The 25,207-nt window shown below is 44.3% G+C and overlaps 2 protein-coding genes across 2 annotated transcripts in view; one reads left to right on the forward strand and one right to left on the reverse strand.

Moving 5' to 3' along the window:
- Window positions 1-3,885: 3,885 nt before the first annotated feature.
- Window positions 3,886-7,330, reverse strand: LOC115533525 (putative nuclease HARBI1). The gene is made up of 4 exons (XM_030344068.1): window positions 7,280-7,330; window positions 6,488-6,621; window positions 6,167-6,219; window positions 3,886-4,250 (listed from the first exon to the last, which is right to left on the reverse strand). The coding sequence occupies exons 1-4, from the start codon at window positions 7,328-7,330 to the stop codon at window positions 3,886-3,888; spliced, it is 603 nt and encodes a 200-aa protein (XP_030199928.1).
- Window positions 7,331-7,704: 374 nt separating this feature from the next.
- Window positions 7,705-25,207, forward strand: part of LOC115533612 (uncharacterized protein C3orf38 homolog) — a 31,942-nt gene continuing 14,439 nt past the window's right edge. Inside the window, exons 1-2 of the mRNA XM_030344195.1 lie at window positions 7,705-7,975; window positions 8,063-8,238. Coding sequence (XP_030200055.1) covers window positions 7,846-7,975; window positions 8,063-8,238 — 306 coding nt within the window. The 5' untranslated portion in view covers window positions 7,705-7,845. The remainder of the gene's footprint in view (window positions 7,976-8,062; window positions 8,239-25,207) is intronic.

A 25,207-nucleotide genomic window follows, 5' to 3' on the forward strand; every position in this document is an offset into this window, starting at 1 on the left:
CGAGATTATGGGTGAGGCGGCGGCCATCAAGGGCATCCCTTTGTCAGCCCTGCCACTCGCCCCCATGTTGGATGCTATGCAGGGCGTTTTCGCACCCTGTCTTAATACCGGCGGGTTACCCAGTGCCCCCTGTTCCCACCGGTTCAGCACCTTTTCACCACTGCGGGATGGGGACCCCTCTACTCTGAAGGCCCCGGTGAGGGCCTTCACTGACTTCACCAGCGTGGAAGGGTGGGCTGAAGCCTTACCTGGCAGCGCTTCTCTGTCCGGGCGCTGGATGGCGTCCTAACGAGAAACCACTGCCCCCCGACCGCCTCCAGAAGCAGATTGCCGGCCTGACGGACAGGGTGTTCGTCTGTGCCTCGCAGTCTGCGGCGGCGGTCAACAACATCGCCCTGCTCTCCTCTGCCCTGGTCTCCTTGTCGGCTGGCAGGGAGGCTTACGGCCCGGAGGAGGCCACGAGATGGCTGGCGGTTTTTCCGCTTCTCCAGCGAGATCCTTCAGCTGTGCCAGCCGGTAGCCGTTTCGGCCAGCCGGCATATGGCGTGGGCCACAATGATTCAGAGGACCAAATGGCTCTCTCACACCGCGGTCCAGGGCCCATTAGCCGTGGTCCTCGTCCAGAGCCCATTTGTTCCGGATGGACTATTTGGGCCCCGGTTCTCGGAGGTGCTGGCTCAGCAGCAGGCCGTCCGTGAGAATCGTTCCCGGTTCGGGGCGATTCTTACGGGCTCCTCCCACCAGCAGGCCGGGAGGAAGCGGGGTCCAGGCCGGTTCCAGCGCTCCAGGGTTAGGAGTACATTCATTGGGCTCCGCTTGCAGCTTCACCTTAGCCCATAAGGCGAAGCCTAGACGGCGTAGCCTACATGAAATAGAACGATAGTTATGATATTATAACTCTAGTTCTATGATTGTAGGTGTAGCCGTCTAGTTTCCCACCTGCTGTACCCTCCAAATGCTGAAAGAATAGCGTGGAGGATGGGCGGCGGTTTGTGCCGCCTTATATACACGGTGCCGTGGGAAATGTGGGCGGTGCCCACGTTGATTGGTGCAGTTGAAGATTTTCAGTGCGCGCGAGCACGCGCACGGGACAAGCCCATAAGGTGAAGCCTAGACGGCTACGCCTACAATCATATAACTAGAGTTATAATATCATAACTATCGATATAAGATTTATATGAATACAACCTCCAGCTTTCCTCTTGAGTGCGTTTGTTTACATGATGTGGGCGCATCTGTCTGCGTCACACAAATACCCGGCGCATTTACTGAGGCAAATGACATTTAGAAATGTTCAGCGTAGTGTCCGAATTCTCGTTTGTTCGTTCCCTATATAGGGCACTATATCATGAAAACTATATGGGGAAGAGTGAGTGCATAGGGAACGATTTCGAACACAGCAACTGTCTTCAGCTTGTTCTGGGGTCTCATTTATAAAACTGTGCGTGGGATCGTTACTAAAAATGTGCGTACGCCCAGAAGCCAAGTTTTGCGTGCGCCAAAAAATATTCGGATTTATAAAACACTGCGTACGCACACCTGTACGCAATCTTTGCTTTATAAATCACATACTGACTATAATTGTGCGCAGCTGAATCAGCTTCACGTTCCGCCCTCTACACGCCCCTTTTTAACCATAAATGGTCAATGCAAATTACCTCATGAATGCATCTGCATATAAAACAGACTCAGATGCCGGTATTATGTCTTGTTGGAAACAATGGCAGAAGTACTGAGAAAATCAAAAAAGCGAAATTTCACGGAGGTTGAAGTGGAGACACTTGTGGGTGAGATGGAGGCCCAAAAGGTAGTTTTGTTCGGCGGTCACGGGATTGGAATCGCCAACAACAAAAAGCAGAGTGAGAGGCAACATGTTGCTGCAGCAGTGAACTCTGTCAGTAGCACGGAGCGCACAGTCCCATAATTAAAAATGAAGTGGTCTGACATAGAGTTACATATTTTTATGTAGCCTACCAATAAATCGTTATGGTCCCTAAATACCCTCTAGCTCCGAATCCTGCATGGTCCGCCAGAAGTGCCATATGGTGCAGCATTACCACGGCGCTCACCTCTGTATTTATAGGGTTACGGTAATAAGACTGACGAGAACGCCTTGGATAATCAGTTTGTAATTACCCACGTAAAATGTTCTTGAACATAACCCCTTTTTAATGCCTGATTTGTCATGAAAAGCATCAAGAGTAACGGACAACGATTGTGATGAGTGTGGCTTGGTTTTTCACACTTGGGATTTAATTGACATTTGATCATGTGTTTACAGTGTCACATAAAAATATTATGTTATTGACATGTTGGACAGATGCTTTATTCCATGCAGTCGCGCCGTCAGTGGACAGTATGGAGTGACGGGATTAAATATAGAGAATTTATTTTTATTTCTATTCTAAGGAGATATTTCTGGAGTTATAACTGAGAAATAACGCAGTGGACTTAAATTATTCTGATTAGGATTTAACGCATGATACGGGTTGAAATGAAATTGATGAAGGGCGATGATAAAACAATCGTTCTTCTCACTCTGCAATTCTTCGGTCTGACTTCAGTTCACCACCACACCGTCTGTGTCGCCAATTCTCCTTTTCCTCCAAACCATGCGTACGCATGGGTCAGAGTTTGCTTAGGGCTGCGCACATTTTCCCGTCAAGTTGTTTTTATAGATCACAACCTTGGCGTGAAAAGTCACGTACGCAACTTTCAGCCCCGTTTTGTGCGTACGCAACGGTTATAAATGAGACCCCTGCCTCATGTACTAAGACTTGCGTGGATTTCATACTGAAACTTGGCGTACGCCAAAATCCAGAAACTGTCTTACGCACAAATAAATTCAGATGTATCAAAGTGTGCGAACGCATGGATCCAAGCACGTTTCTTTTGTACATCTCAATCAACGTGGAATTGAGCGCACATGCCGAGGTGCCAAACTCCTCCCTGTCCACGCCCTCATTTAAATATGCAATTTTATTTAAATAGGCCTCTGGACCTGAGATTCACCTCTTAATCCGATCACCTGGCACCATGAACAGAGGCAAAAAACGAAACTTCACGGAGTCCGAGCTCGAGATTTTGCTCCACGAGGTAGAAATGCGCAAGCATATGCTATTTGGAACCCTGTCAACAGGGATAAATGCAAAACAAAAGAGAAGTGAGTGGGAGCGTGTTTGCGAGGCCGTCAATGCAGTGGGGTCTCAGCAGCGCACACACTCTGAAATTAAAAAAAAGTGGTCAGACCTCAAGGTGGAGGTGAAGCGGAGGGCCCACCGCCGAAGCGTGACCGCAACAGGTGGGGGGACGGGAGTGGGGGAACTCTCCCCCTTCGATTTGAGAGTGGCCGCTTTGATCGGTGACACAGCTCTCACCGGAGTGGTGGGAGCCCATGAAGGGGACACCGATCATCCCCAAGGTAAATATGCTGAAGTCATAAATGCTGTAATTATCATACAATTGGCTGCTTACAATACACATAAGTCGTGCGTAAAGATGCCAGGATATTAAAGACTTTGACCTGTGTTTATTAACTTAAATTTATTATTTTTGAATAGACAAGCAAGGAGAGGGCAAGGATTGCTCCGTCGGCCCCGGCGTCTCCTCCGTCGGCCCCGGCGTCTCCTCCGTCGGCCCCGGCGTCTCCAGCGTCACCGCTAAATCCGATTTCTCCACCGGCTCCGCTGCACGCGGCGCCTCGAATTCATCTGCTGACCACCCGACCGGCCGTGTCCTCACCCGAGCTGTGCTGGAGTCACAGGCAGAAATCGTCAGAGACATCGGTGGCATTAATGATCGCCTTGATCGGCTTATTAATGTACTCAGTGACATAAGCGCGTCAATAAATACACTTGTGTCAAAGTAAATTCTGTCCTTGCCTCTTTACATGCTTGAAGTCACATTCTGCCGGGCCCGTATGGCTCCTCGGGGTGGGTTGCAGTTGACGGGTCCGGCATCCGGTTCCTCCAGTGGGGGGTTGTGCTTCTCTGGCAGTGGTATGCCATGGCGGTGTGCCACATTGTGGAGGACGCCACAGGCCATCACAATGTGGCACACCTTCTCAGGTCTGTACAGTAGCATCCCCCCCGACCTGTCCAGGCATCGCCACCGTCCCTTCAGCAGGCCGATTGCGCTCTCCACAATTATTCTCGTCCGGGAATGGAGGTCATTATACCTCCTCTCTTGGTCGGTGTTGGGGTTTGTAAGAGGGGTCATCAGCCACGTTCTTAGGGGGTAGCCACGGTCCCCTGGGGTCAGATGAAGGCAGAATACAATACACAACGTAAAAACCACACAATGGCCCTCATTTATCAAACGAGCGTACGACAGAAAACGTGCGTAAAATGGACGTACGCTCATTTCAACGTTGAGCTTGGCATTTATCAATTTGAACGTGAGCGCAGGCTGCGATGAAATCTCACGTCAGGTCTGAGCTCGTGTACGCAAGTTTTTTTGGCGCAACATACGGGTATTTCAATGATGAATAGTGCAACACAAGTAGCCCATGTTCAACATCTGTATTAATTACTAAATAAATTGGAATTAGCCCAGCCGTTCAAACAATTACAATCAAGTCAGGCCTAATTAAAAACATTATTGCTATGAAAATAATTAGAATGTGACAATGTTGATTCAGCTGTCTATTTTAACAGAATCCAAATAGGTGGTCGTGTCTCAGCGATGGCAGATCTGGCTCTGTTAAGGACCTCAACGCACAGACGAGAGTTTTTCGAGACCGCGCCGAATTTTTTAAGGAGGGCGATGAATGGCTCTTGAGTCGTTTTCGTCTCCCAAGGCATCTCCTGATGGAGCTATGCAATGCTTTGGAGCCACAGTTAAGGCGAGAAACTAGGCGATCAAACGCAATACCTGTGCAGGTTTGCTCTACCTTGGGATTTTTGGCCACCGGGATCTTGCAGCGGGAGATCGGGGACAGGTCTGCTATTTCCCAGCCAAGTATTAGCCGAACCATGCCAGCAGTTTTGGCAGCTATAATGTCCCTCTCCGAACGTTATATTAAATTCCCATATAATAACGATCAGCAAACTGGAATCAAACGGGATTTTTATGCTATTGCTAGGTTTCCAAATGTGATTGGTGCGGTTGATTGTACCCATGTGCGTATGAACCATCTATTAAGGATTACGCGTACATCAACCGCAAAAGCTACCATTCAGTTAATGTTCCGATTATTTGCGATGCCAGAATGTCCATCCTGAACATGGTAGCCCGATGGCCTGGGGGCACGCACGATTCTTTTATTTTCCAAAATAGCAACGTTGGGCATCGTCTACATCAGGGCGCACTACATGGTCAGAGTCATCTCGGTGAGTTACGCTGCAGTCGCACTGCACCGGCCTCCTCCCGTTTCTTGCTTGGCCGGCTTCACAGCCGCAACACGTTTTTTGGTGCTGAGCTTCATGTCAGACCATTTTTTCTTCACCTTATTCGGAATTAAATAACTTTAACGGAATGCAAACAATAGCATATATGTGAAATGTTTTAAGCTGGATAACAGAAGTTGTACATTTAATTTATTATTTAATTAATGTAATTAACAAACCTCTTCCGTAGCCCGGCGAACATTGGAAACACTATTCACTGCAACAGTTATTTCCTTCCATATAGCATTCTTTTGCTGGCCTTTAATGCCAGCTATAGGCTACCAAATAAAACCAGACGGTTCGCATCCACCAGTGACCCGAGCGTCTCCATTTCGGTCTCGGAAAAATTCCTCTATTTTACCGTTGGACATTTCTCCATGTCATAAAAGTTAGGGGCGAGACTTCTGAAGACGTGCTTTTATATGGGCGTGTTACGTTAATTACGATCGATCTCAGCCGCCGTATTTAGCAACACCAAGATCCTTCGTACGCTGGGATTGGTGTGATACGAAGGTTTCGTAAATCTCACGTGGTTCCAATCGTAAGATGAATCATGCGTTCAGATTTGCGCTCATTTCTACGTTCGTTTGATAAATGAGGGCCAATGAATGAATGCAGAAGTGCACCGCGGGCGACATTTCTAACTTTACGCCCGCTTTTACTCACGTGAATACTGAACACGTCAGAGAAAGATGATATTTGGATGTGCACAAGCCCCAGATGTGCATTACGCTGGTTTATACATACGGGACATTTACACGAATAAAGCATTTACTCACCCAGAAGCCACCCATCGCGCACAGTGCCAGCCTCCAGCCTGTTCCCAACCATGCTGTTGGTCAGAATGAATGAATCGTGCGTTGAACCAGGCCACCTTGCCACGATGTTAAGAAGCTGCATTTGCGCATCACATATGACATGGAGGACATTGATAGAATGAAAGTGTTTCCTGTTGACGTAAACAAATTCATCCTGTGATGGCGCTTTTATGGCAATATGTGTGCAGTCAACAGCTCGGATTACATTAGAGAAACCGGCTGTTGCTGCAAATTGCGCTTTATTGTTGGCCTGTTCAACAGCATTGTATGGGAATTTGATACCTGGATGACATTCGGATGATTCCGTCCCACACAGCTGGCATGGGTCGGCTCAGGGTGGACTGGCACACTCCTGACCGATCGGCCAGCTCCCGCTGGAAGGCCCCTGTTGCCAGGAACCCCAGCGTGGTCAGCACCTGTGTGGGCACGGACAACCCCTGGCTCCTGGCTGTGTGGCGCTCTAGGGCCGGCCGCAGCTCTGCGCACAGCTCCAGTTATACTGGCCTGGGGAAACGAAATCGGCTCATGAGCCAATCATCATCATTTGCGAGTAAGTCCTCGCGTTCCCTAAATATACGTTCCCTTCGGATTTGACCATTTGCGATGTCCTCTAACAACGCTAACGCAGCCATTTTTAAAAAAATGTTCTTCATCCATTGCGCATGCTTTTATAGCCACCCATATAATTGCAAGGTGTGTTAATTGTTCATTAGTGTGTCTCTGATGTGCAAATCACTCTGATGAGTCATTGTTTTCACCTTTTTCCCAGTTTCCCAGCGTCACCTCTAAGTGTCGCCAAAGGAACAATAGCTGTAGAAACGTGCGTACGACAGCTCTGGAGCTGGCGTGGGGACCGCACATTTTTACGGTCATTTCACGTTTTGTACATCTGAACGTGAGCGTGGAAAAGGACGTACGCCACGTTTTTGTGCGTACGCAACCTTAGTACATGAGGCCTGGTGGGGTTAAAAGGCCTCCTGATTGCAAGGCTAACTCAGCACACCTGTGAGTGAGTGGTAAGCTGAGACAGCTGAGTGGGGCGGGGTCTCTATGATACAGCTTTTAGAGTAGTACCTCCCATCCAACACCACACCCCTTGGCTTTGCCTGCCTTTGTGGCCACCATGTGGCCCTGTGTGGCACTGCTCAGCGGCTGGGCCACCACAATGCATAGATGTCCAAGCCTAAGCCTTGAAAGATTCCCCCTCTGAAGCACCTTTGTAGCAATTAGTGTCTATAAAGGATCACACATATCAGTTTACAGAAAGAGTAGGTCTTAACATTTTAGAGATGGTCTTGTAATGGTGACATGGTGACGCAAACTAATAAAGTTTTGTTTAAACATTAAAACTAATTGTTTACACATTTGTTTAAATGGGTGCAATGTATCTTAACAAATTAAGGTTTAAGTAACAACATCTATATCTATGTCTATATTATTTTGTTATTTTGATATATTTTGTTCATGTTGGATGCTGCCTGTACACCTTCGTTTAAACAACACTCCATTCCACCCCGCCCCTGCTACAGCACGATCGGCCATCATGTGAGGCTGTACCAGGGTGCCGACCTTGTTAACGTGTGGGGAATCGAAACCGAAGCGTTAATCCGAGGATTCGGGAACACACTATACTGTTAAGGATGGCAGGACTATCGTCGAGAGAGCGCACTGGCTGCAATAGTCTGCTGAACCTGATGTCAGAAAGTGATTTGCGATCACTTTTTGATACAGTCACAAATAGTCATAGGCCTATCCCAAGATCTGTCGAAGGTGAGATCCATTTACGAGTACTTTTGTAGGTGGGAAATGTTAACAGCTGTGGCAAACTCCTCAAATAATTTAAGCATTTTATTTCAGACTTAAAGGAAGCAATTCTTTTCAACTCCAACGATGCGGTGGAATTCCTGAAAAGGAGGAAAGTGCAGCGAGGTTTCATTTTTCAGTACCTCGCCACACAGGGAATTCTCATGCCACCCGGCAGTGAAATAGCACCGCTGATAGAAAGGACCTTACGGTTTTGGTCGTCTGAAGAGGTGAGTGTTTCCGTGTATGATTATAAAGGTTATAAAAACATTGGGTAGTTGATAACATTGGGTAGCTGATTTTCGGTCGATAGGCCAATTTGTTAAGAGGGAAGATTAATTTGAATAAAGTATCTCAGAAATGGAAATCACACGGAAAGGATGTAGACCTATAGGGAACTGCGGTCAAGTGAGCCGCCATTCGTTCATCCGCAGTTAAGCCAGCCGTCACACAAAATCTTCGTGCGCCTTTACTCTAAACAGCCTTTGGGTGGTGTCTCGCAACGTTTTCAAAATAAAACCCCTCACCTACGTGTGTAGATATATAGAACACTAGCTGTCGTACGGTGGCGTCTAGAATGTCCGCACTTGCGGACATCTTGCCAGTCAGCTGCTCACCCATAACATTGTGTTGGTAGTGGTACATGTACTTTTTAAATAACCATAACTTGCTAAATTTTCAACCGGTTTACCAACGGTTTGGTTTCTTACAAACCTTATTAACGTGGTTATAATATTGTACCTATTTTAGAACATTTCAATTTTTTTAGAATCTAACATAATTATTCATCAGTAGCCTATCAAGTATGCAGTGCCGTAACTACATCTCTGACGTTTATAACAAAACAAACCGTTTGAAAATGTAGCAAGGTGGTTATGGTTATTTAAAAAGTACATGTAGGCCTACCACTACCAAGTCAACAGTGTTATGGGTGAGCAGCTGACTGTGGCAAATTCGCCGCCAGTGCGGAACTTCGACTCCATTGGCCAGCAGAATATGCATGTGTACGTTTTTCAAATGACATTTTCTCAAAATCTATACAGTAAAATCACATTGGTTCCTTGTGTACAAGTAGTCAGTACAACAGTTAGTATGGTCATATCAGTCAGTGCCTGAACTTATGTGAAATTCGGTCTATAGCCCACTTCAAATTGCTGACATAATGCAATTTGCAAAGGCGAGAATATGCATGTGTACGTTTTTTCAAATGACATTTTCTCTAAATCTATACTGTAAAATCACATGGTTCCTTGTGTACAAGTAGTCAGTATAACAGGATGGTCATATCAGTCGGTGCCTGGCACACAGCACTAAGGCCAACACAGCAGCGAAGAGAAGGAGAGGAGACATGCTGGCTGGGGCTCATGGGATGTGGCTCAAGTGGCAGCAGCAGAACGAGAGAAATGTAAAGGTAATATAAAGGTCATGAGGCACTTGTAGGACAGGTAACAGGTAAAATATTTATTTGCACAGCACAGAGCCATTGCTTTTGCTTGAGCTCTTTAAGTGTCCTGGGGTCCATGGTCAAACAGAGGGCATGGAACCACCGGTCACATTTATCACACTGGATCTGTTGAATTTAAAAATGAATTCATGATTTATTCATGCACATGATTTTGTCAGTTGGTACACTTAAGTTTAACTGGTATATCACAAGCGTCGGTGAAGTTACTTAAGAAAAGTAGTGCATTACATATAACTCATGGAGGAATATGTGCTGTTATCTATCGGGGTAATATTATTACAGTAACTTAGTAAGTTGCTACCAACACTGTATGTCACATCACGATTCCACATTGAGCTGCTGCTCACAACAACTCACCCAGTCTGTGTTGGCAGGTGCTTCTCCAGGGGGCCTGTCAGCTCCACACATTGAACATGTCTCTTCATCAAAGACTGAAAGAAAGTGTATTTGCATAATACATTTAATCTGAATTCATGTGGAGTGCCTTTAAGTTATTCATTATTTAAGTTATTGTAGCTGATGCCTCAAGGACTTGGAGACCCATATTCCTCCTAGATTCTCCCATGGCTTTCTTGGAGGTTTCAAATTGCATTTGGGGCAACTGAGGGAAGGCTTCCATTACTAAATGTCATTTGAAAAACGTACACATGCATATGCTCCCCCCGCGACCCGACCCCGGATATTCGGACGAAGATGAGATGAGACACTGCGTTCATTAAGTGATGATTTAAAGTGATGTAGTCATCGAGGCAGATTTCCCAGCCCCTTTTTAGTTTTATCACTTAACTAATTAAATGTAACCGCCTGCTTAAGCACCAGACGTAGATAGCAACGGTGGTTGAACGGATGGGAAAAGGGTAATGTAGGCGCCTAAATGCCTATTCGCTTTATTTAAGTTCATATTTTACAATGACAGTTGGATTTTCATAAGTGAAATAATAGTAAATATAATAATAGTTAATTGTATTAATTTCGAATGCATAGCATTTTATTTTGTAATTCACTTGCAATGTTTTCGGTGTACGCGCACATTTAATCACTTTATTTTGAAGTGTGACAGTTGGTGTGTGTGGGACAGTTGGTTTTTAACTACCGGTCTTACTGTCTGGACAATAAGCTTGGAGCCACACAGTTTTTTGACCTCTCAATTTCTCTCTCGTTCTCGTACCTCTAATTAGAACCTCATTGTGGAAAAGGATTGTTTTTCTGTATTTTGCGTTGGACAAGTAAACCCTTTAAAACATCACGTCGTGGTCCGGTGGATTATTATCGTGGATATTGGATGAGGTATGCCGTCGAAGGGAAAACGGAGCGTCAAGCTGAAGCTTCACATTAGAAATATTGATCTTACATTAGTCAAAAAACTCGCTCTTCATACGGAATAATGGATCTTGGAACGGCTTGACTGAGAAAGGATATTGGACAAAGGAAACGCGGCGCTGAGAGCTCGGTGTTTTATGGAAGAAAATAAAATCCAAGAAGATCCCTTTCGACGGTCCAACTGTCAAAAACCAACTAAGTTTTTGCTCCTTTAATTAAGATAGCGCACGATGACGGCACGGACGCTCCGCACGCGCGCGTGTGTATGAGCTACTCGCCCCGACATCAGTCTGCGGACGTCCATATAAGGAAAATAAACGGCTTTTGACGAAAGGCTTATTCAGAGGTGTTTGAACATTATCAGCCTACTACTTCTAAAAAATAATAATACCGACACTTGCAATGGATGAACAGGAACTTAAAAAACGACCTGTAAATAGGACTGAGAAGGCTTTGGAAGAAAATAAAGTTAAAGCAGTAAATGCACGAAGGCACAAGCTGTCACAGCTCACTAGCATGAAGAATCAAATCCGGCAATTAATGGAAGATGATGCAAATGTCGACACTGTTAAAAATAAATTGCGCGTTGATTTTAATCATCTGCATCAAGATTTTTGCAACCAAAATTCTTATTTGAAACAACTCATGGCTGAGGATGAGTTTCTGGATGATCAAAAGACTTGGTTTGATCCTAAAAATGAAGCCAATAACACCTTCTTCTGGGAAAGTGAGGAATGGATGAAGGATGTTATGAAACGCTCTGAGCAGGCTGTAGAGTGTGTCATGGAAGAGATGCAATCTGATATTAGATCTAGATCATCAAACCGCTCGACCACTAAACGCAGACAAATTGGAACTGGATCCCAATGTGGAAGCGTCTCATCCTCATCTTCCACAATCAGGATAAAGGCCGAAATGGAACGTGCATCATTGTTGGCAAAGGCTGCAGCTTTAAGAGACAAGTTGGCATTAGAAAAGGAAGAAGCGGTTTGGCGTGCAGAAAAAAGATGCAGGGAAGCAGAAGAAAAGTGTCGAGAGGCTGAGTTCGAGGCTGCTATGAAGGCTAGAAAGGAGATGCATGAAATGCAGACAGCGCTCGCTGAATCAGATGCAAAAATCGAAGTTTTGCAAAAATATGAAAACACACAAGTGGAAATGAGCAGCGCTCAAATTGAACAAAAAGGAGAAACTAATGTGAAAACCAGCTTTCAACAACCATTGCAGTTGGTCTCATCACCACCCAAGGTTAAGCACAACATTCTGCCTGCACCACTGGAAAATGCCCCGCCTTCGCCGAACATGGATTGCAACAACGAACGTGTTTTCGATGGCTTCTGCAAAGCCATGTCTCAACAAGCCAATGTCACAGAATACCTTGTGAAGAATCACAAAGCAGCTTTACTCCCCGATCTCACCATTTCAACATTCCAGGGTGACCCGCTTGAGTATAACACCTTCATCAGATCTATTGAACATGGAATTGAAAGCCGCACTGATGACAACCGTGATCGGCTACAATTTCTGCTGCAGTACACAAGTGGACCACCACATGAGTTGGTTAAGAGCTGCATTCACATGGAACCTTCAGCAGGTTATGATAGAGCCAAGAAAATGCTAAAAGAGTTTTTTGGTGACGACTACAAGATAGCTGAGGCCTACATAAATCAAGCTTTGGATTGGCAGACAATCAAGCCAGAGGATGGCAATGCACTACAGTCCTTTGCGTTATTCCTCACAGGCTGCTCCAACACAATGGCAGATATTAGCTACATGGAAGACTTGGACAACACAGCTAACATAAAAGCACTGGCCAACAAGCTTCCATACAGGCTCAAGGAAGCATGGAGAAAGTCTGCCTGCGACCTACAAGAAAAAACAAAGAAACGAGTCAAGTTTAAGGATTTTGTAGACTTTGTCAACAAGCAGGTTAGATATATATTACACCCGCTTTACGGAAACATTCAAGACCCCAACGCAGGCACGAGAAACCCAGTGCGACAGAAGCCAAACCCACAATATACAGAGACACTCAAACCAAGGAAGGTGTTTACAACAACAGTTGTTTCCCCAGAAACCCGAAGAGAAGAGATGGAGAACGACAAACAAGCGACACCAAATGCCCAAATCGTTTCAGTGAACTCCTATGGCAAGCCTTGTCTTTATTGCAAAGAAGAGCAACACAGTCTAACAGTCTGCAGAAAATTAAAGAGCAAGCCACACAAGGAGAAGATTGACTTTTTGAGAAGCAAAGGTTTGTGTTTTGCGTGTTTGAAACATGGTCACATGAGCAGCGGCTGTAAGGAGAAGTCTCAATGCCGAGAATGCTCCCGACCGCATCCTACCCTGCTGCACATGAACGCTAAATCCTCCAGAGACGAAACAACAAAGGAAAGCTGCGATCAACAATCCATATCAAGCGCCCTTGTACAGATGACGGAAACTTTTGGTGTCACAGGGGCCGGCAAGGAAGATTGCTTTCTTTCAATCATTCCGGTCTACGTTAAGGCACAAAAGGGATCCAAGGCAGTGGCGACCTACGCGTTTATGGATCCAGGTAGCTCAGCGACCTTTGCTACAGAGTCACTGAACATGAGTGGACGCAATACAAGCATCTCATTGAGAACAATGGGTAATGAATCTATCGTGAACACCCGCATCGTAACTGGACTGGAAATCAGTAGCCTGGATTGCAACCAGTTTATTGAGCTTGCTGAGGTTTTCTCACAAAAAACCATCCCTGTAGCCAAGGATAATATTCCCCGCCAAGAGGACGTTAACTGTTGGCCCTACCTTAAAGAGGTGATTCTTCCAACTATTCAAGCAGAGGTTGGGTTACTCATCGGAGCCAACGTTCCCAAGGCAATGGAGCCGTTACAGGTGATCAGCAGTGTGGATGATGGACCATACGCCGTCAGGACAGTATTAGGCTGGACGGTAAACGGACCACTCAGAGGTGGAAGTGATGACACAGCAAACAAAGTGACAGAAATCACAGCAAATCGCATCTCTGTAGCTAAGTTAGAACAGCTTTGGCAGCTGCAGTTCAAGCAGGACTTTCCTGATGCAGGACAAGACGAAGACATCGAAATGTCCAAGGACGATCACCAGTTTATCAACATGGTGTCAGAATCTTCAAAACTTGTGGATGGTCATTACAGCGTCTGTCTTCCAGTGAGGAGCAAGTCCCTGTGCATGCCCAACAACAGAGCGGTTGCAGAGCAACGGGCTTTCAACCTAAAGAAAAGATTCTCTCGAGATGTCAAGTTTTATAAGGAATATGTTGCATTCATGGATGACATTCTCAAGAGGGGCTATGCAGTGAAACTCAACGGTGCCGAGCATAAGCCAACGGAAGGTAGAACCTGGTACCTCCCTCATCACGGAGTCAGACATCCAGTCAAACAAAAGCTACGTGTTGTCTTTGACTGCGGTGCAAGCTTTCGGGGAACATCGCTGAACCAGCAACTCCTGCAGGGACCAGACCTAACGAGTTCGCTACTGGGGGTCCTTACGAGGTTTCGACAAGAGAGTGTGGCGGTTATGGCTGATGTGGAGGCCATGTTCCACCAGATCAGAGTCAGCAATGAAGACACGGATCTCTTCAGGTTCCTATGGTGGCCCGATGGGAACTACGAGCAAGGGCTGGTTGAACACAAGATGTTGGTCCACATCTTCGGTGCAACATCGTCGCCAAGTGTTGCTAACTTCGCACTGCAGAAATGTGCAACAGATTTTGAGGATGACTTCGGTCACGAAACTGCCAAAACAGTCAAGAGAAATTTCTACGTAGACGACTGTCTTAAGTCAACAACTGATGAAGATACGGCAATTAAACTTTGTGCCGACCTAAGGAGCATGCTGGCAAGAGGTGGATTTCGACTGACTAAATGGTCGAGCAACAGCCGTAAGTTTCTCAGTTCAATTCCCGAAGAAGAAAAGGCAAAGGGTTTTCAGGATCTGGACTTTGATGAAGATAACCTACCAATGGAGAGAGCATTGGGAATCCAGTGGTGTGCTGAATCAGATCAGTTCAAGTTCAAGATAAACCTCAAAGATCGACCACACACTAGGAGAGGCCTGCTTTCCCTCATCAGTTCCATCTTTGATCCGCTTGGCTTTGTCACTCCAGTGATACTGCCCGCCAAGAAGATCCTTCAAGAATTATGCAGGCAGAAGTTTGGTTGGGACGAAGATCTGCCAGACGAAGTCATCAAGAGCTGTAAAAGATGGATCTCAAGTTTGCAACAGCTCGAGAATTTTGGAGTTGACAGATGCATTAAAACTAAGCAGCTTGGTCCACCAGTCTTCGCACAACTGCATCACTTCGCGGACGCGAGTGAGGATGCTTATGGAACAACAAGCTATCTGCTACTTCGTACTGCATCTGGAGAAGCTCAATCCACCCTGATGATGGCAAAGGCCAGGGTTGCACCTTTAAAGTCTCCAACCATACCAAGAATGGAACTAACTGCAGCTACAGTTGCAGTCAAGATGGACAAGATTCTGAAAAAAGAGCTTGAACTGGAACTTCATGAATCAATCTTTTGGACAGATAGCACGGCTGTGCTTAAATACTTGAACAGCGAGCGTACAAGATTCAAGACCTTCGTTGCAAATAGAATATCAGAAATCCTGCAGCACTCACAGACTTCACAGTGGAGATACGTCAATACCACTCTGAATCCCGCTGACCATGTCTCAAGAGGACAGACTGCTGAAGCATTTTTGAAGTTGGGATGCTGGCTTTCAGGACCAGATTTCTTGCTCCATACAGAAGATCAGTGGCCAAATAATCCAGATCCTGGAATGGTTGATATCGACGACTCTGAGGTCAAAAGAGTAGCTCAAATGCACGTCATTCAGGTGCAAGACTCAACAGATCCAGTGGACCAGTTGATGAGCCACTTCTCATCCTGGACAAAGCTCAAACGTGCCGTTGCCTGGCTTCTGAAGCTGAAAGGGTTGCTTAAAGAGCTGAAAGCAAAGAGAAAGGAACCTAACACATTATGTGGAGAAAGCAAAGTGGAGCAGTTCAAGAAGGCTTACAAAGGAACAAACCTTACATGTGACAATTTGTTAGAAGCTGAAACAGAAATCCTTAAGTACTGTCAGAAGCAAAGATTTGAGGACGACTTGACAATGCTGAAGGAACATCACAGAGTGAAGAAAGGTAGCTCACTTTATAAGCTGAATCCAGTTCTTCAAGAAGGAGTCATGAGGGTTGGAGGAAGGTTGAGCAGAGAGGCGATGCCAGATCATTCTAAACAGCCAGCCATCCTGCCAAAGCATTCACACATCACAAGGCTTGTGTTGAGACACATTCATGACATTACAGCTCACGCCGGAAGGAACCACATGTTGGCCCAACTACGTCAACGGTTCTGGATACCTGGAGCTAATGGAGCCATCAGAACTTTCCTGTCCAAGTGCGTAATCTGTAAGAAGTTACATGGATCAGCTGGAAAACAACTCATGGCAGATCTACCAACATGCAGAGTTCTGCCTGATGAGCCTCCATTCACACGAGTTGGCATTGATTATTTCGGCCCGTTCCTGGTGAAGAGAGGTAGGGTGCAAGTAAAGAAGTACGGTGTCATCTTTACCTGTCTCGCCATACGAGCTGTGCATCTAGAAGTTGCCACTTCTCTTGACACTGATGCATGCCTCAACGCAATTAGGAGGTTCATTGCCAGAAGAGGACAAGTCAGAGAGATGTACTCGGATAACGGAACCAACTTTCAGTCGGCTGACAGTGAGTTGAAGAAATCAATCAAAGAATGGAATACCAGCCAGATCGTAAACAAAATGCAACACAAAGGCGTTCAGTGGCACTTCAATCCTCCAGCAGGGTCGCACCATGGAGGAAGCTGGGAGCGGTTGATCCGTTCAGTGAGAAAGATTCTGAACGTCACCGTGAAGGAACAACTTTTGGATGAAGAAGGTCTCCATACGTTGCTGTGTGAGGCTGAGGCTGTCATAAACAGCAGGCCCATCACAAAGCCATCTTCAGACCTCAACGATTTAGAGGCCTTAACACCCAATCACCTGTTGTTACTCAAGGTCAAGCCCGAGTTACCTCCAGGAGTATTCAACAAGGACGATCAATATGCTAACCGCAGATGGAGACGGGTCCAGTATCTTTCGGACGTCTTCTGGAAACGATGGTGCAAGGAGTACCTGACACAGCTTCAAGAACGCCAACGGTGGTCCACTCCTGGAAGATACTTCTGCGTCGGCGATGTGGTGCTGATTGTGGACGACACATCTCCCAGAAATTCATGGCCTCTTGGGAGGATCCTGGAGACTTTTCCGGACAAGAAAGGCTTTGTCCGTCAGGTTAAAGTCAAGATCAAGACCAATGAGCTTTGTCGCCCGATAACAAAGCTATGTTTGCTCCAAGAATCGGATGACAATAATGGACTGTTCTAAAGACTGTTCTGAAGTCAAGTCCTCATGCCATGGAGTGAAGAACAAGATGATATCCTTTGATGTTCGTGTTCAATATAATATGTATCATACCATGTAGGCTCCTTTAATTTAATCTGAGTTATTTGGGTAATTGTTTCAAAGAGATTGATAACAATTAGGGGCCGGTAATGTAGGCGCCTAAATGCCTATTCGCTTTATTTAAGTTCATATTTTACAATGACAGTTGGATTTTCATAAGTGAAATAATAGTAAATATAATAATAGTTAATTGTATTAATTTCGAATGCATAACATTTTATTTTGTAATTCACTTGCAATGTTTTCGGTGTACACGCACATTTAATCACTTTATTTTGAAGTGTGACAGTTGGTGTGTGTGGGACAGTTGGTTTTTAACTACCGGTCTTACTGTCTGGATAATAAGCTTGGAGCCACACAGTTTTTTGACCTCTCAATTTCTCTCTCGTTCTCGTACCTCTAATTAGAACCTCATTGTGGAAAAGGATTGTTTTTCTGTATTTTGCGTTGGACAAGTAAACCCTTTAAAACATCACGTCGTGGTCCGGTGGATTATTATCGTGGATATTGGATGAGGTATGCGTCGAAGGGAAAACGGAGCGTCAAGCTGAAGCTTCACATTAGAAATATTGATCCTACAGGTAATTTGCCCCATTTGACCCTCAATTTAAGATTTTGCCGCGCTGTGCATTAGCGATAGTTACTCTTCAACAACCACCAATAAGACGCATATAGTCTATTTTAGGCAGGTCCCACATTTTTCTCCATGATTTGGATTTTTAGGCCTACATTTTATTTATCAAATTATGAAAAACTATTTAGATCCTTTGTGGTATGGTCGTCTCGTGCAGGTATGACTCGAAGAGTGGTAAAAAATCAACATGTGGTTTATTCTAACAGAGACACGGTAAACGGGCTTGCGTTCTGGTGGTGGTTCATGAAGCATCTCTCGAACACAGGTAAACAAACAGTTATATCGGGAGTGGGCGGAACGGTAATTAAGCCACGCCTACATGTTCTAATTTACCCAGGTAAACCTTTGGTCTGTCTTGGCAAAGTGGCCATGTTTGTAGTCTTATCTTATCTACAAAATCATTACAACCTTATATGGTGTTGTCCATTATGTGGTTGAAGAAACCATTCATAACTGTGGTTAGCTTGAAACATTTCATCAGAAATAGCAGAGACAAAAATTGTTTACATCACAAGCTGTCAAGCCGAGATGTAGCCTACCAAACAGCTTTAAGAAAGCGCTTTTCAGGAGTGGCGACGCTAGGGAATAGAACAGTGGCGTGAAGCCTAGTGGGTCGGCGTGTCGCCGAGCGCTGGTGTGGGCTAGTAGGCCTATGTCCGAAATAATGGTGGTGTTCTTTTTGACGTGCCGCTTAGGCACTGCGGTCATGCCAGCCGACTCATCGAGATCGGCGGTCAAGCCAGCCGACCCAGTTTTTTGCCGTACCTGTATATACTAGCCATTACGGTAATAGCGTCTCAGAACTAGTTTAAAGTAAAAGCATTCGTCGGGTACATACAAAAAGACAGTCAATAAAAGCAAATACTACCAAAGGAAGTGTACGGCCGTTGTGGTATTTACTTTCAAAATAAAAGCCCACCAAACATTCTAATCTGAGACATATTACAAATGATTTTGGATTCAATTTAAAGGAAAATGCCCTGTTATTCCAGGCTCATTTCACTTCATGGTTATAGTTCACAACCCCATGGGGTCACGCAAGAAGTTTCAGAACATTCTGATATGGAGTTTCAAAATAAAAGCCAACCAAGAATTCCAATATGAGACATATTAAATATGATTTTGGATTCAATTTAAAATAAAATGCCCTGTTATTTCAGGCTCATTTCACTTCATGGTTATAGGTCACGACCCCATAGGGTCACCCAAGAAGTTTCAGAACATTCTGATGTGGAGTTTCAAAATAAAAGCCCACCAAAAATTCCAATATGAGACATATTACATATGATTTTGGATTCAATTTAAAATAAAATGCCCTGTTATTTCAGGCTCATTTCACTTCATGGTCATAGGTCACGACCCCATGGGGTCACGCAAGGAGTTTCAGAACATTCTGATGTGGAGTTTCAAAATAAAAGCCAACCAAAGTTTCCAATATGAGACATATTACATATGATTTTGGATTCAATTAAAAGACAATGCCCTGTTATTTCAGGCTTATTTCACTTCATGGTTATAGTTCACGACCCCATAGGGTCACCCAAGAAGTTTCAGAACATTCTGATGTGGAGTTTCAAAATAAAAGCCAACCAAGGTTTCCAATATGAGACATATTACATATGATTTTGGATTACATTTAAAAGAAAATGCCCTGTTATTTCAGGCTCATTTCAGTTCAGGGTTATAGTTCACGACCCCATAGGGTTAGGAAACTTTGGTTGGCTTTTATTTTGAAACTCCATATCAGAATGTTCTGAAACTTCTTGTGTGACCCCATGGGGTCTTTAACTATAACCCTGAACTGAAATGAGCCTGAAATAACAGGGCATTTTCTTTTAAATTGAATCCAAAATCATATGTAATGTGTCTCATATTGGAAACCTTGGTTGGCTTTTATTTTGAAACTCCACATCAGAATGTTCTGAAACCTTTTGCGTGACCCCATGGGGTCGTGAATTATAACCCTGAAGTGAAATGAGCCTGAAATAACAGGGCATTTTCTTTTAAATTGAATCCAAAATCATATGTAATATGTCTCATATTGGAAACTTTGGTTGGCTTTTATTTTGAAACTCCACATCAGAATGTTCTGAAACCTTTTGCGTGACCCCATGTGGTCGTGAACTATAACCCTGAAGTGAAATGAGCCTGAAATAACAGGGAATTTTCTTTTAAATTGAATCCAAAATCATATGTAATATGTCTCATATTTGGTGGGCTTTTATTTTGAAACTACGCATCAGAATGTCCTGAAACTTCTTGGGTGACCCTGTGGGGTCTTGAACTATCGCCCTGCAGTGAAATGAGCCTGGAATAACAGGGCATTTTCTTTTAAATCGTATCCAAAATCATATGTAATATGTCTCATATTGGAATGTTTGGTGGGCTTTTATTTTGAAAGTAAATACCACAACGGCCGTACACTTCCTTTGATAGTATTTGCTTTTATTGACTGTCTTTTTGTATGTACCCGACGAATGCTTTTATTTGAAACTAGTTCTGAGACGCTATTACTGTAATGGCTAGTATATACAGGTACGGCAAAAAACTGAGTCGGCTGGCTTGACCGCCGATCTTGATGAGTCGGCTGGCTTGACCGCAGTGTAAGACTGCTAGTGTTCTATATATCTACGCACGTAGGTGAAGGGTTTTATTTGAAAACGTTGCGAGATACCAACCAAAGTATGTTTAGAGTAAAGGCGCACGAAGATTTTGTGTGACGGCTGGCTTAACCGCGGATGAACGAATAGCGGCTCACTTGACCGCAGTCTAGGGGAGGGGTCATCCCTGTGTTCCCCGGGTCCTATCTTCCCCGCTCGGGGAACAAAGGGTCCTAGGTTTCCCTGGTCCTATGTCCCCCTCTCGGGGAACAAAGGACCCCTTTTTGGGAAAAGCGGGGAACATTGGACCCTATAAAGGGTCCTATGTTCCCCAGTCTCATACAAAGAGGGGAACATAGACATGCTCCCGTAACACCTACTGCGCCGGTGTAGCACCAGATTTGGTTCCCCCGCCCAGTTCCTGTTCCCCTTACGCTGATTTACTGATGAGCCGTGCGTAGTTGCTGTGTTACCTTACGTAGGCCTACTCGAGGAAGAAACGCAAAGCGAGTTTTATTGACTCACCCAGTGTGGTTTGAATATGAGATTTACGGAACACCACAGATTTGGGAATTGTAAACAGGCTGTCACTTACTGCAATTGTAAACCAACAGTAACTACAAGTGTAGTTAAATTCAAATAAGTAGCGCCACCGATTTGGGAATTGTAAACAGGCTGTCACTTACTGCAATTGTAAACCAACAGTAACTACAAGTGTAGTTAAATTCAAATAAGTAGCGCCACAGATTTGGGAATTGTAAACGGGCTGCAATTATAATTGAATGTACAGTAAGCGGAACTAAAAACAAAAAAGAATGTTGACATTCTGTGGGCAAAACCTTTTCAAAATCAAAGTAGGCCTAAAAGAATTTAAAAATAATAACGCGCTTTAATGCGTTGTGGCATCCCGCCACGGAGACCTCGGCCTGGACGGGCCCGGGGTATCGTAAAGGACTGTATATACCACCCCCACCCACCAGCCGGCGACGGAGAGCAGCCCTTTTGGCTCCCCGATCAGGGTGATTGGGGGACACCTGGCCGAAAGCTGAGGAGCCATTTTAAAAGGAGGCACAGCACAGCACAGCACGGGTCGGGTGCAGGAAGGAGGTGCTCGTGGCAGCTAGAGAGCCTAGAGGCCCACGGAGGCCCTAGAGACCGCGACTCCTTTATGGTTTGATTGTTTAAGTTGTTTGTTAAATAAATGCCTGCAATGGCCAAAACCCCAATGCCAAGCGAGTTTTGTCAGTGGAACCCGGCCCAATCGAGCACCGGGATACCACAGCGTCCATTTGTAAAAAAACAAACAAGATTGCGTTAACGCTTAATTGGGCGCCAACTTGCCCAGCCCTAGTAGCCTATTTATTGGACGCAGGCATGAAGGCATGCATAACACGCATAATTGCTCTCCATGGCTGGATTTCCGACACACCCTGTGTGAAACCACCTCAGAGAGGCATCACACTAGGGATGGGCATTTGAAGAAATTTCCTTGATCGAGCATCGCTAGAGTTATCGATCAATTATCGATTAATCATTAACTTTTTTCTATTGAAATTCCCGTTGGTAGAAAATACAAAATGCAGCATGTTTTTATCAATGAAATCTTTATTCCAACAATAATGTATGGGCCAACATTAATACAATACAGTTAACTTGAAGACCTACAACTGTTTAACAGTTTTAAAATAATAAATACAGGCATTATAGGTTATAGGCCTATGCGGCGCTCGTAAAGTCCGAACAATGCGCCTACAGGCGCTCTTAAAGGTTTGGAAACGATTCAACAAGACTAAATCTGTAGCCTATTCCAATTACAATAAGTAGCCAACTTATCGGACAACAATAATCAAACAAAGGCAGTAGGCTAAAAGTTGGTATTAAACTGTATAACTGTTTTGAAAAAAAGGGGGGAAAAAGGCTGACATATAATGCCTATAGGCTGCAGCCGGCGCGCGGAAAAGGCTCGCAACAAAAAGATGAGCCACCCATTTACCAACAATTGCATGAACTAGTCTATCTAAAAGCAATACCTTATAAGGCTGAACTTGTTGCTAAAATATCACAGTTTTGGCAAAATGTAACGACTCCAATAGGCACCAAGCCGAAAGAAAAGCGGAGCGAGAGACAACACATTAAGAAAAAAAAGAGCGACTCACATACGGTGGTGACTGTCCCTACTGTCCATAGCATACAGTAACTCCAGCCTGAATATTTTTGTTTAGGAATATAAGCATGTTAACATGCTCGGGGGTCAGACGCGAACGCAGCATTGTAACTGTCAGTCCAGCAGCAGAAAACACCCGCTCTGACGGGACCGAAGTTGCGGGGATGCAGAGGTATTGTCGCGCTAACTTTGACAGCCTGGGGAACCTTCTTCCATTCACTTTCCACCAGTCGGCAGGGTGGTAATTCTCCCACATAGTGATATTCAATTAAATGCTTCAAGACTCACAGTATGCAACCCAACGTCCTTTTGATCGATAACAATATAAATTGATCGACGCATTTCTTAACGATCAATTATCAAGCATCGATTAATTATGCCCATCCCTACATCACACGCAATCTGAAAAAAAAGAAGGCAGCATTAGGCTGACTTATAAATATGTGCAGGTTCATAGGGGCTGCGCGCCAATATTACAGTAGGCCTATAATGCTACTTACCCAAGTAACGTTTTCCGTTTTATCAAAGGTGTCTTCCTCCCCACAGAAATGACACAAGTCACTCAAGTCATCTACGAATTAAGGTAACTTTTTAAAATAATTTGACAGACACGGGAAGGGATGCAAAGTCTACAATAATAGGGTTAGGTTATATTATCCCTAATCCAGCCACTTGGTGTAGCGGTAGCACTCGCGACCAACACGCTGATGAGACGGGTTCAATCCTCTTATGAGGAATGCGCGTCGATTTAAAGATCGGCCATTTCCCTCCTCAGGTCATCCATGTTTGATGTCGGGAATTGTAATGAGCTTGACCCTTCCAGGAGGTGTTCAGCAAACTGAAAGTGTGAGATTGAGCCCATAATTCACAGGTCCCCCAATACGTGATATAGCATATCGATATGTAATTTTTGCCATGTCACATAGCCTATGCCTACTTTTAAAGCAAACACTCCGCAAGATGTGGTGTCCTCTTGGAGTGGATGAGCAACAGTGTCACATTTCCATCGTGACACATTGACGCCTAGTTTTCTCATCAGTGCTCTAAAGAAAAGTTAGTTAAGTTGTTACTAGTAAACAATTCAGTTACAGATTAACAACAATGTGACCAAATGTCACTGGTGTGGGAAAATATAGGCTAGTTTACCTTGTTGTCTCCTAACACTTTTTTTTCTTTGTTGGCGACTCTCCTAGAGAGTCAGCAAGAATACATATTTTTTCTGATGGATACATGGCCTTGGAAAAAATAAATAAATATGGTCATGGATAGGGTTGGGCCATCGTCCGATAGCGCCCCCTAGCGATCGCCGATAGTCGATACTATCGGGGGGGGCATCTTTATAATAATTTTATAATATTAATTATTTATAATAATTTATCACTTTGAAAAAAATCGCGTTTTTATTTTTCGAATTTCTTCTTAAAAACGAATACGATGGTCTTCCCCTTGGACCAGCGTGAGCCTCCGCTGATTTAAGTTTCGATGCGTCGGCGCCGGCGGCGCTGTCATGATGACACATTCTGATGACACACAGCTCGTAGCTGTGTTCGAAATCGTTCCCTATCACGGATATAGTGCACTATATAGGGTGCTCGCTATTTTGTAGTGTTGTTCGAATTCTCACTGGTTAATTTCATGCCCTATATGCACTTAAAATACCCAAAATGTGAGTGTACATATGATGTTCCCTACGTGGTGTTACTCCCATATACCACAATGCAATGCAGTCGTGTTTTTCCGGAGGAGAAGAAGAAGCTCAATAACCGCAAGCGGCGAAAACGACTACATTTAATGATGGAGTCTCCGGCTTTCGTTTAGAAATATCAACAATTTATTTGGGATTTAACAAGAAAATTAAACATTCAAAATTAATAAGAAAAACCTTGTAGGGGAGAGCCGGGTCGTTTAACTGAAACACTTTTCAGTTAAACGTCTTTTTCAAAGATGACGTTACAAATAATTTCAACATGTGATCAACAACTCACATGTGTGTTATCTTAGTTTCAAGTGTAATTTAATCCATATGTTGGATGATCGAGCTGTTTTTTAACTTTGAAAGTAAGTTGACATCTGTTTCAAACGCCCCGCCTAGTCGGGACGTTTGAAACACACATGCGGGACGAATGAAACAGCATATTTTAAAAATAAACTATTGAACTTACTCTTGTTTTTATGCGATATACCGGACAACATAGTAGTGTACTCGTCATTGCTAAAATTTCACATAATTCCGCATAATATAAATAGGTTAAAATATATTTTTGGCCCGTGCGTAATTGAGCGTAATTGTCAAGATGCACATTTCGATTAAAACTCACCTTTCTTCTTTTGGACGACTAAATTTGCATTAAATTTACTTATTTCCCTGTCCTAAGTCATGTTTAGGGATACACAGTTGAATATCCTTTTATTTATTTTAAACAAAAACTACCACGTCAACCGGATAACTTGACTCCTGTTGCGTTTGAAACAAGTGTTTCAATCGTCCCGACAGCGACTACTGACACTT

Source organism: Gadus morhua, chromosome 20 (assembly GCF_902167405.1).
Source record: "Gadus morhua chromosome 20, gadMor3.0, whole genome shotgun sequence".
Classification (NCBI taxonomy): Eukaryota; Metazoa; Chordata; class Actinopteri; order Gadiformes; family Gadidae; genus Gadus; species Gadus morhua.